The sequence below is a fragment of the Mytilus trossulus genome, chromosome 11 (assembly GCF_036588685.1).
Source record: "Mytilus trossulus isolate FHL-02 chromosome 11, PNRI_Mtr1.1.1.hap1, whole genome shotgun sequence".
NCBI classification, from domain to species: Eukaryota; Metazoa; Mollusca; class Bivalvia; order Mytilida; family Mytilidae; genus Mytilus; species Mytilus trossulus.
In genome coordinates this window covers 41,174,245-41,185,596 of record NC_086383.1, presented here as the reverse complement: position 1 = coordinate 41,185,596, position 11,352 = coordinate 41,174,245, and the positions used below count along the sequence as shown (strand labels likewise).

General features: G+C 31.8%; 1 protein-coding gene across 4 annotated transcripts; it reads left to right on the top strand.

Annotated features, from left to right (window-relative positions):
- The first annotated feature begins 2,897 nt into the window (after positions 1–2,897).
- On the top strand, positions 2,898–8,998 carry LOC134691113 (uncharacterized). 4 transcript variants are annotated; one of them, XM_063551370.1, is made up of 2 exons: positions 2,898–2,960; positions 6,037–8,998. In XM_063551370.1, exon 2 carries the CDS (start codon positions 6,063–6,065, stop codon positions 6,744–6,746), a length of 684 nt encoding a protein of 227 aa, XP_063407440.1. In that variant the 5' UTR covers positions 2,898–2,960; positions 6,037–6,062; the 3' UTR covers positions 6,747–8,998. The 4 variants fall into 4 exon arrangements, with proteins under 4 accessions (XP_063407440.1, XP_063407438.1, XP_063407439.1 ...); XM_063551368.1 differs by having other exon boundaries at positions 2,910–2,995; XM_063551369.1 differs by having other exon boundaries at positions 2,940–3,061.
- The last annotated feature ends 2,354 nt before the right edge of the window (positions 8,999–11,352 follow it).

The window sequence follows — 11,352 nt, the reverse complement described above, 5'->3', positions numbered from 1 at the left end:
ATTTGCATATATATACGCTGTCAATTTCACGATTGAAGGTGACATCGTCGTATACAATAAACTTCAAAATTAGTCAACACCCGTCGTTTCTATATACTAGGCTTAAATAAATCATGAAGGGATCAACCAATTATTTCAGTTAATGGACATACTTGTTTCAAGGACTTTTCCTGTTTGTTTTTGCAGTTTATTCCTACCTGTTTAAGTTAACAGGGAAATCACTAAAATAATCTAAAATAAATTGTCATTCAAGGACAATAACTTATCGTGGCCTATTGTTTTGGTCACTGGTATCCGTGTTTAACTTGTATTGCTTATCATTTTTTCCATCACCATATTCCATATACCTATATATCTAATATATAGTTTATAAGATAAAAGATAAAATGTTAGATCGATCTTCAACTTGCAATGAGCTGAGAGACTTTTTGCTCTGTGTTGTAGGTCTCAGTATGGCTTAGATGAATACCGTGACAGCAATGAAAACGCTTTCGGTTTTGGATTTTTGCATGTTTTTGCAGTACATGATGAATTACTGATGTTGTGTCATGGTTGCGGGATACCCCATATTCTTGGTATGAAAACTATATAAAAAAACATCATTAAGGAAGGGCAGTTATTCCTTGAGGAGTCATTTGACAATTTTGGCGCAAACAGAAAGTAGGTCGATCTTGACAATATAATAAGGTTTTTTCCTTTAAGATTTTCAGTATAATATATACAGCTGCTATAGTTTTCAAGATATAATATATTCAAGCTAATTCATTGTCGGCTAAAAAAAAGGCACCGACATCAAAAACACGAAACAATTCAATTGAGAATTCTAACGGCCTTCTTTATAACAAACCGATGTACGAAAAACGAATATAACAGACACGAACCAACGTCAATCACTGAACTAGAGGCTCATTACTTAGGACAGTCACAAAAATAATGTTGCGGAGTTTTAATAGGGGAGAGTTGGGATCCCATTAACATGTTTAACCCCACCACATTCCGTATGTATGTGCTTGACCAAAGTCAGGATCCTGTAAATCAGTGGTTGTCGTTTGTTTATGTGTTACATATTTGTTTTTCGTTCATTTTTTGTACATTAATATGGCCGTTAGTTTTCTAGTTTGAATTGTTTAACATTGTCATTTCGTTTTTGTCGAGCCTGCAACATTTGTTGCAGAAAGCTCGACATAGGGATAGTGATCCGGCGGCGGCGGCGGCGGCGTTAGCTTACTTCTTAAAAGCTTTATATTTTAAAAGGTAGAAGACCTGGATGCTTCATACTTTGTATATAGATGCCTCATGTTACGAACTTTTCATGGTTCAGTGACTACTTGAAAAAAAATTAATATTTTTTGTAATGTTAAATTCTCTCTTATTATAAGTAATTGGATAACTATATTTGGTATGTGCGTACCTTGCGAGGTCCTCATGCCAGTCAGACAGTTTTCACTTGACCTCGACCTCATTTCATGGATCAGTAAACAAGGTTAAGTTTTGGTGGTCAAGTCCATATCTCAGATACTATAAGCAATAGGTCTAGTATATTCGGTGTATGGAAGCACTGTAAGGTGTACATGTCCAACTGGCAGGTGTCATCTGACCTTGACCTCATTTTCATGGTTCAGTGGTTATAGTTAAGTTTTTGTGTTTTGGTTTGTTTTTCTTATACTATATGCAATAGGTCTACTATATTTGGTGTATGGCATGAGTGTAAGGTGTACATGTCTAGCTCACATGTGTCATCTGACCTTGACCTCATTTCCATGGTTCAGTGGTCAAAGTTAAGTTTTTGAGTTTTGGTCTATTTTTCTAATACTTTATGCATTAGTCAACTATATTTGGTGTCTGGAAATATTTTATGATCTATATGTCTGTTACGCAAGTTTTATTTGACATTGACCTCATTTTCACGGCCCATTGCTAAGTGTAAAGTGTTTGTTTTTTGGTTTGTGCTTCTTAATTTATAAACAATAAGTCAACTTTATTTGTTGTATTGAAGAATTGTTAGCTGTACATGTCTGCCTGGCATGGTTCATCTGACCTTGACCTCATTTTCGAGGTTCATTGATCAATGTTTCGTTTTTTTTGGTTCAGTAATGTTGAGTTTATGTGACAGTTGAAATAAAGCTTTATATTTAGGTCTATCAACATAATATCAATGATAAGTAAAGAAGGCGAGACATTTCAGCGTGTGCACTCTTGTTCTATGTGGTATGAGTTTTGCTCATTGTTGAAGGCCGAGTTAATCTCATTGGCAATCATACCACATATTTGTTTTTATATTACAAGCCAATCCTCCCCTTTCCGTTGTACAGTGATGTTACAGTACAACATAAGAATAAGCTACAAATGCTATAGATGAAAATAAAAGGTAAACTCATCACTTCTATTTTTAGCAGTTGATGTCTTCAAAAAACAATTTTCCGATTTGTGAAATTAGGTCCATTATCATCAAAATTTCTTTATCATGACTATTTGTTTTTGTTTATCTACGATTGATTCTTTCAATTCTAGACTCTGTGGAACTTATATACCATTGTTGTATTGTGCGTGTTAGCTTATAGCCCTTTCCATTGCCGATGATCGGTGAAGTTTGCAAATAAAATCATATTCACATTTAATAGTTTGGATTCCTATAGTCTTTATATTCCTTGATAAAAATACCAGGTTTTGTTTATTTTTAAATATTCTGTTGTGATTAGTTATTAATACAATTGAATTAAAGTGTAGGAGACACTTGTTTAGTAGGCCAAAAACAGGTCGGGATAAGACTTCACTTTATGGCTTAATTCGGATTACGCTTAACCTTGATATCTATATTGCATGAATTGTTAATAATAAAATCTTGTTTTTGCTTGTTTGCAGTTGTGACGGTGTTAATTTCAATTGAATTTTGTAAATAAAGTATAAATCCAAAATGTAAATATTTCGAAGATTGTTCGCGGATATACATGTAACAATAAGTAGGAAAAAGAAAAATACGACCACAAAATCGTTTGTACGTTTAATTTAAAACTTTGTTGTTATGAATTCAAGACGTAAAGGGTAAATTATGAATGAATTCGTGAGTATGCTTCTAAACTGTATTCAAGACGTAAAATTGCATATAACACTGTATGGATGTATGCGTTTCAATTGCTTTCCTGGATTAGCCTTCATCGGATGCGCTCAAAGCCGAATGTTTTAAAGTCAAGGATTTTAAGTACCGAAAAACACAAGGAGCTGTATGACCAATGCTCATGTAATTTCACCAGTAACTGCTTGTGTCTCTCGTAGTTTATGTAACCATTTTTCCTGTTTTGAAGCACTTTGTACGATTAGCTTTATAAAGACTTTTAAAAGTTAAACAAAACCCTAATTAATGTATCTGTGGGTCCTTAATTTCTGGAGTCTTCAAATTTTGAGGCCATTTTTTTCATCTTTAAATATAACGCTTAATATTCTGTGAAATTCTCATATAATGATTTCTCTATTGTTTTTTTTCTACAATCATTTGATTTTTTTTTTTATTCTAGTTTAAACAACATTTTTTTGAATGCTTAAGGTTGCACCCTATAGTCTTATTATGTTTTACTTATATTTTTCTCTTTTAATTTTTGTTTGTTTAATTAGTATTCTCTATTTTGGCATCCAGAAACTCATAGGGCTTGATATTAGAACTTATTCATGGTGGTTATATATGTATAAAAGGAACATTGTAAATATGCTAAATGCAGGTATTGCCGGGCTGAGGTTTGAAATTCGTATATTACTTGAATATTAAACTTTATTCAGCAAAGGAAAGTTTTTGGATTGAAATAAGAAAAACAAATCCAGCTTTAAAACATTGTTTTCTCTTATGTCACTCTAATGCTCAATTATTCGTGTTTTTAATATAAAACTGAAACCCATCATTTTGCTGATTCATTGCAAATTTGTAATACCAGCATGATTATAAAAATCTTATTCTGTATCCGTGCCGATAAAAATGTATGCAATCAAATACATAGCTTGAATTGGCCCGTTCTTCATTTGTTGGTATTTGGTGATATCTGTGCGTGGTAATTAGTTCGACCTAAAAATTGACCTCATTCGTTGGCGGTCAAAAAACATAAACATTCCTGACTTCTCTGAAGAAAGAGGCTGTGTACTTTTAAACAAGCTTTCGCCACTTTCTTTTTCCAATTATTTTACAGAGAATATATATGAAACTACCAGAATAATGTTCCTATCTGAGATGAAAAGTATGAAATAGATTTATACGACCATGATAATCAAAAACAAGACAACATTCTCCCCCTTTTTCTTTTTTATTTACATTTCTAGTATGATATTTTTAGACAAAATATATGCAGATGAATACTAAATTGAAATCCCTAGTTCCCTAGATGAGTTTATCCGCTTGCGTAATATGACCACAGCCACTTAGTAGACATTCTATCAATATTACACAGGCCTTCCCAGGGATAGAAACAAGTGCCTGTGCAATATAAGTAGAGAAAAAGCCCATAGGAAGAAAAAATTGTGCAACTGACTTATAAATTCTCCATGTTCTCAGTATAGATAACATTATATTCATTGTACATCGTGACACTATTTCTTACCATTGACACTGTTCCACTTATTAATTTGGAAATGATGTCTAGTCCCTGTAAACTGAATTAGACATAAATCGATTTCATAAACGGTGGTCTATAAAAGTGCACGAGATACATGTTGGGTTTATTTAGAGTTTTTTTAGATCCCTCTAGCATGTCTATAGTGTAAGCCTGGGAAGGATCTTCATGAAAAGGTCTTACCTGTTTACAACCAAAAAAAAAAAGTTAATGAGGAATAGCCAATACAAGAATTCGATAAACCAAACAATTTTGAATTTTTGCCATGAAAATATAATGAACATGATGAAAAACAAAAAAAATCGATAGTAATGTGTTGTAATTATTAAATCTTTGTAAACAATGAAACATGGCATGGCTTCATATTTCATGAAACAAATAAAAAAAACCTACTAAATACTTGATCTTAATATTACTCTTACTAAAATGGAAGGCTTAAAACCTTGATAGTTTCATTTGTCATCTAAGCAATCTAGGCTACAACTGCTTATAGGCTATAACTGAAGTTGTTGGTTCACTAGACTAATTTATTTAAAATACAGTTGCTCAAATGTTTATCTTAAGATTTATCATTTTATTTGTTCAAAATTACAAAAGTTCCTTAAATTATGTTATATCTTTAATTTGATTAAAATTTTCAACATGAAAAGACTAAAATGTCTATAAATATTAACTAGAGAATGTATTTGTTCCAGAACACTTTTGCACATGAATATATTATACTGACACTAATTTTTGCGATTGCATTTATAATCTTTCTTTGGTATTATATTTTTTCTACAATAACTCTAAACGTACATGTACAATAAAAGAAGACACTTTGGAAAGGAGAATATGAACATGTTTAGATGTGTTAGTAAATTTAAATGGTAACCTGAAAGATTTAAAGAACATGAAGAAGAGCTCAGTGTTTAATTTGATAAAATTTGGCTTTAAAGTCTGAATTCTGCTGTTTAAATTACATATATGTACATGTATAGATATAAGATGTGGTATGAGTGCAAATGAGACAACTCTCCATCCAAGTCACAATTTGTATAAATGAATTACATGATATAAATACAATGTACTATGAAACCCATATAGATTGAACCTAGTGTAAGCTGAATCCTGTTTAGATTGAAATCGCTTGTCAGAAAAATCAATTACATTTGTAATATATTCCAGCTATTTATGTTTGATATATCCAAAACACCGGTTCAATATCATAGTGGCTACGTAGTGCTACATAGATGTTTGTTTACTGAACAAGAAGCTAGCCTACATGTGGCTGCTATCAATATGTATGTAGCAGCTAGGATAGCTACACGTTCAACAGTCATAAATCTATGTACATGTAGCCGCTACAATATTGAACATGACCCTGATAACAAAATCTATTTTCAGCAAAGGGTGTTAATAGACATGTAGATTCAATGCCTTATTTTTTGAATTTTTGTTTTAGGTTAGTTTATGGTATTTTGACAGACCATGAATGGTGGTTCATCTTCTTGCTATTGTTGTAAGAAAACAGGTAATGAGATGGATGTTGACTCTGCACTGGATGAGCTTGGGATGTTGAGTTCCGTAACAAACAGTCGTAAACAGTATCTCCGCGAACGGATGAGGACAAGGAGTGAGCCAACAGAATCTAGGTCACTTCATATCTTACAGATCGATAAAAGTTATGTTAGCGACATTTCCTCTGGAACATTTGGAACATTTTATCCAACTTTAGACCCTGGTGAAAATATTGTCGTTGATCCAAATTCACCATCGTCCAGCAGAACTGTAAATAACGATCCATATCAGGATACACCTACTTCTTCAATACCTCGAGCGAAAATGAAATTAATTAAACGGTCACTAGTGAGGAAAAATCGATACAAAAAACCTTACGAAGTACCGTGGAGACTTAGCAATTCTATGCCAGAAACTGTTATCCATCATGAAGAAAGTGTTCCAGGTCTTTCAAAATCTAATTCCGAGTCACCGATAAAAGGAGTAAAAGTTAATGAGAATCTTACAAGATCTAGGTCATTAGAAAACATTGAATTAGCCAGAACTAGGTTGTTAGAAATATTTGAAAAAGTACCAGATGCTAAAGAGAAACAAGAATTGGAAAATGTTTCTAGGAATTTAGAAAATATGCATGTTTATGATCAAGTTAGCTAATAATAGGTGTACACTAGGTACTATTTAACAAAATTGTTACAGTTGTTGTGTGTGTAAAGTTAATTTCAGAAAAAAATCAACTTTGCAAAAAATATTTAAGCCTTTACAATAAAAATTATCTTTAAAAAATAATTACTGTAAACCAACTTATTTTTGCGAGCGATTTATTTTCGCGACTTTCGCGAGTAGAAAAATAACACAAATATAAATCGTTGTGAATATGTAAACCTCGGAACTTTCCTTATTAAACCTCATCAGAAAATGGCGAAATTAAATAGCCCCGAAGTGGTCAAGAAAGGGTAAAACGTGAAATAAAGTATCCGCGAAAATAAGTTGGTTTACAGTATATATATAAGTAAAAATTAGGATTCAAAAACAAACAAATTCAAACACTGCATAACAATTAACACTGTATCTCATCAGAGACCAACATGGGTGGTATGTAACTGTTGTTGCTTACTGTAAATTCAGCTGTTTATCTTTAATTATTGTGACATTTTGAAGAAAGGACAAAAATCAGGGGTTGATTATTTTAAATTCTTTAAATGCTGCTTGCAGATGAGTTGCTTTCGTAATTTAAAATGCATTTTTTCGTATTGTGAATAAACAGATTTTTCATTATGTCTTACTCTAGGGTCAAATTGTTACACATGAGGTTTTATTTTTTTACTTTTCTTACATTATGATACTGATTTGAGTAAGTTGAGAGGTGACCATGAAGGTTTTCTAATGAGAAAAAGCAAGACGTAATCTTTACTCACATTAATTGTGAAATATACATCACATGTAACACATAGCATACTTCTATTTATTGAATTATTTATGTTTTGGTAAATCATAGCCTCATATTAACTCCAGAAGAATACCAAGTTCTAGAACAAAACATATAGACAGTTTAATAAACTATTCTAGCCAGAATCAGTTTTCTCCTAATGAACTTAAAGGACATAGAGCCTGTGATGTTTTGAGCATGCTTCTACTGGTCTTAAAGTAGTCTGTGGTTAAATACTTGTCTGTGGTGCATAGACATTTATATATTTCTACAGATTCTCTATCAAAGTTCTGTAAAAAAAAGTCCCCACAACCTGAAGGTAACAGCAATCTTTTTAACTTAATTTTGACCCTCTTCCCTCAAAGTTGTCAAACAGTGTAGCTGTCTGAAATTTTATAAACATAACTGTAGTACTTTCCAATACACAGATGATTGAAGAATAAGAAAACACAAACTTAAAAGATAAATCAAGACTATGTTTCTTTTCATTCAGAAGTTGTGTTACTAAAAAAAAATTTTGAGTAGTATATTTTGGGTCATATTTAAATGAAAGTATATTTAGAGATTTAAGGTGGTACCTAACACTACAGGGAGATAACTCTGTAAAGTCAGCTAAACGTTTTAATTACGTTGTGTTGTAAAAGGAATATTTAGCTTCTCAATGATCAAAATTGTTGTTTGTCAAACTGCTATTTAACCAGTGTAATTTTTCTGACAAAACGATTGGTTCAACATTTTTGAAATTTGTATATACTTGTTTTAGGGTCAAAGTAAATAATTTGTCAAAATTTTATGAAAATTAAACGAGCCAAATTAATTTTAGTGAAAGTGTTGGGTACCACCTTAAAAAGATGCAAGTCTTACAAATCACCAGCAATTACTCTGATTCACAACAAGTAACTCTACATCAGCAAAAGTGATTTTTGACTTGTGCCTACTGAATATATGCAAAGTGGTAAATTGTTTATGCATTTGCAATATGATCTTTAATGTACATGCTCAATTCAAATATTTGAAATGCATATTTCATGAATGCAACCCTTTATATATGTAAGTCCATTGAGGAATTTGCAAATAATTTTGAAGTTTTCAGTGATGGGGAAAATTTTAGCAGGATGGACATGGCAAAATTTAAACTGACATTTATTTTAAATTTGGGATTCTATAGATAGTTATTTAAAATTATTAAACTTGTAAGTACTAACATCGATAACAACAGGACACACAATTAACAATATATATATACTTTTACATTATAAAATTGAAAAAAGTACATGTATATTTAAATGAAGTTTTATATTTTTACAACAAAATACACATGTTTTTTCATGGAGTAAAAAAAGAATGGCCTACCCTTTTTTCAAATAAATATCAAATATTCTGAGAGGCCTACATTTTATTTTGAGGGGTTAAGTTGTACATCTGTTGTTTTATTTATTATGTATGTGTTATTTATTGGTGGTATTTTTTGACATTTCTTCTGCTTCAATAAACTATAAAATATTTTTGTTTTTTGTTCATTTCCAGCTTCTTTTATGTTTTAATAGGTGGCCGAGTGGTCTAAGTAGTTACTACTGTATCACTAGCCAGTCAACACTGAGGTTGGAGTTCGAATCCTGCTAGTGTGTGTGCACTCAACTCCAATCTTAATTGACTATCATTTTTAGTTATCCTATTGAAGGTCGTGGTTTTCTTCAGGCATTTCTACTTCCTCCACCAATAAAAACTTACTGCCACAAAATAGCCTAAGTGCAGTGCCTAAAAGCATATTAAAAAATATCAATCAATCTTTTATGATTTTCAAAAATATTTTTGTGCCCAAAATCACATCAAGCTTCTTTCTACCTGTCAAGACTTCATGTCATATTCTGTGCACATGATAAACGCACATACTTTCATTTTATCCAACTTTTTAGCTCACCTGACCTGAAAGGTCAAGTGAGCTTTTCTCATCACTTGGCGTCCGTCGTCCGTAAACTTTTACAAAAATCTTCTCCTCTGAAACTACTGGGCCAAATTTAACCAAACTTAGCCACAATCATCTTTGGGGTATCTAGTTTGAAAAATGTGTCCGGTGACTTGGTCATCCAACCAAGATGGCCGCCATGGCTAAAAATAGAACACAGGGGTAAAATGTATATTTTGGCTTATATCTTTGAAACCAAAACATTTAGAGCAAATCTGACATGGGGTAAAATTGTTGATCAGGTCAAGATCTATCTGCCCTGAAATTTTCAGATGAATCAGACAACCCATTGTTAGGTTGCTGCCCTTGAATTGGTTATTTTAAGGAAATTTTGCAGTTTTTGGTTATTATCTTGAATACTATTATAGATAGAGATAAACTGTAAACAGCAATAATGTTCAGCAAAGTAAAACCTACAAATAAGTCAACATAACCAAAATTGTCTGTCAACCCCTTAAGGAGTTATTGCCCTTTATAGTCAATTTTTAACAAATTTTCATCAGTTTTTGTAACTTGTACAAAAATCTTCTTCTCTGAAACTACATGGCGAAATTAAACCAATCTTGGCCATAATTATCATTGTGGTATATAGTTAAAAAAATGTGTCCGATGACACTGCCTACCAAACAAAATGGCCGACATGGCTAAAATTAGAACATAGTGGTAAAATGCAGTTTTTGATTTTTATCTTTAAAACTAAGACATTTAGGGCAAATCTTTCAAGATTTAAATGTCCATCAGAATAAGATCTATCCCCTCGCAAATTTTCAGATGAATCTGACAACTTGTTGTTGGGTTGCTGCGATAAAATTGGTAATTTTAAGGAAATTTTGCAGTTTTTGGTTATTATCGTGAATACTATTATAGATAGAGATAAACTGTAAACAGCAATTTTGTTCAGCAAAGTAGGATCTACAAATAAGTCAACATGATAAAAATTGTAAGAGTACCCCTTAAGGAGTTATTGCCCTTTATAGTCAATTTTGAACAATTTTCGTTATTTTTGTAACTTGTAACTTGTACAAAAATCTTCTTTTCTAAAACTATGGGCCATTTTAAACTAAATGTGGCCACACTCATTACTATGGTATCTATTTTAAAAAGTGTCTAATGACCCCACCTACCAACCAAGATGACCGACATCAGTAAATACAGTAACAGGTGAGCGACACAGGCTCTTGAGAGCCTCTAGTTTAATGATTTTGAATACCTGTTGTCTTTATCTATCACTTTTGTAATGTTGTGTTTGGCATCAACAACTGTTTAAAGTTTGTGATTACATCAGTTACAAAGATAGATCAGTTACAAAGGGGCTATTTATGTTTTAAAAAGTGATTTTGCAATGCAATTGTTTTTATACAGCCACTAAAAAAAAAAAAAAAAAAAAAAATTTTATTGGTATCTCGTTGTCGTCTTCGTCAGCGTTGTCTGAAGACAGATGGTTTCTGGATAAAACTTTAGTATAAGTAAATATAAATCTATAAAATAAAAAAGCTTTGAAAAATTAAAAAGAAACAGACTGAGATTTAAAATTGTCCAGAAGTTCTTTTAAGAATTTTAAAGAATCCACATAGTGCTAAAACTGCTACGTGAGTAAAAGAATTTTGTCGTTCCAAGTACCAGTACTTTAAAATTTACAATAAAACAATAACACAATGACATATAGTAGAACAATAACATAATGACGGAATCTTTTACAGAACAGAGTCACATTTTAAGAACCAAAGAAACACAAAAAGTCGCATATATGAAACACACCAGCAAAAATTAAAGATAATACAAACACATTGACAAGATGTAACAGCACTAAGCCACATCAAATGGATATCACAGAAAACAAACCAAACAGTAAAAGTAATATTAATAAT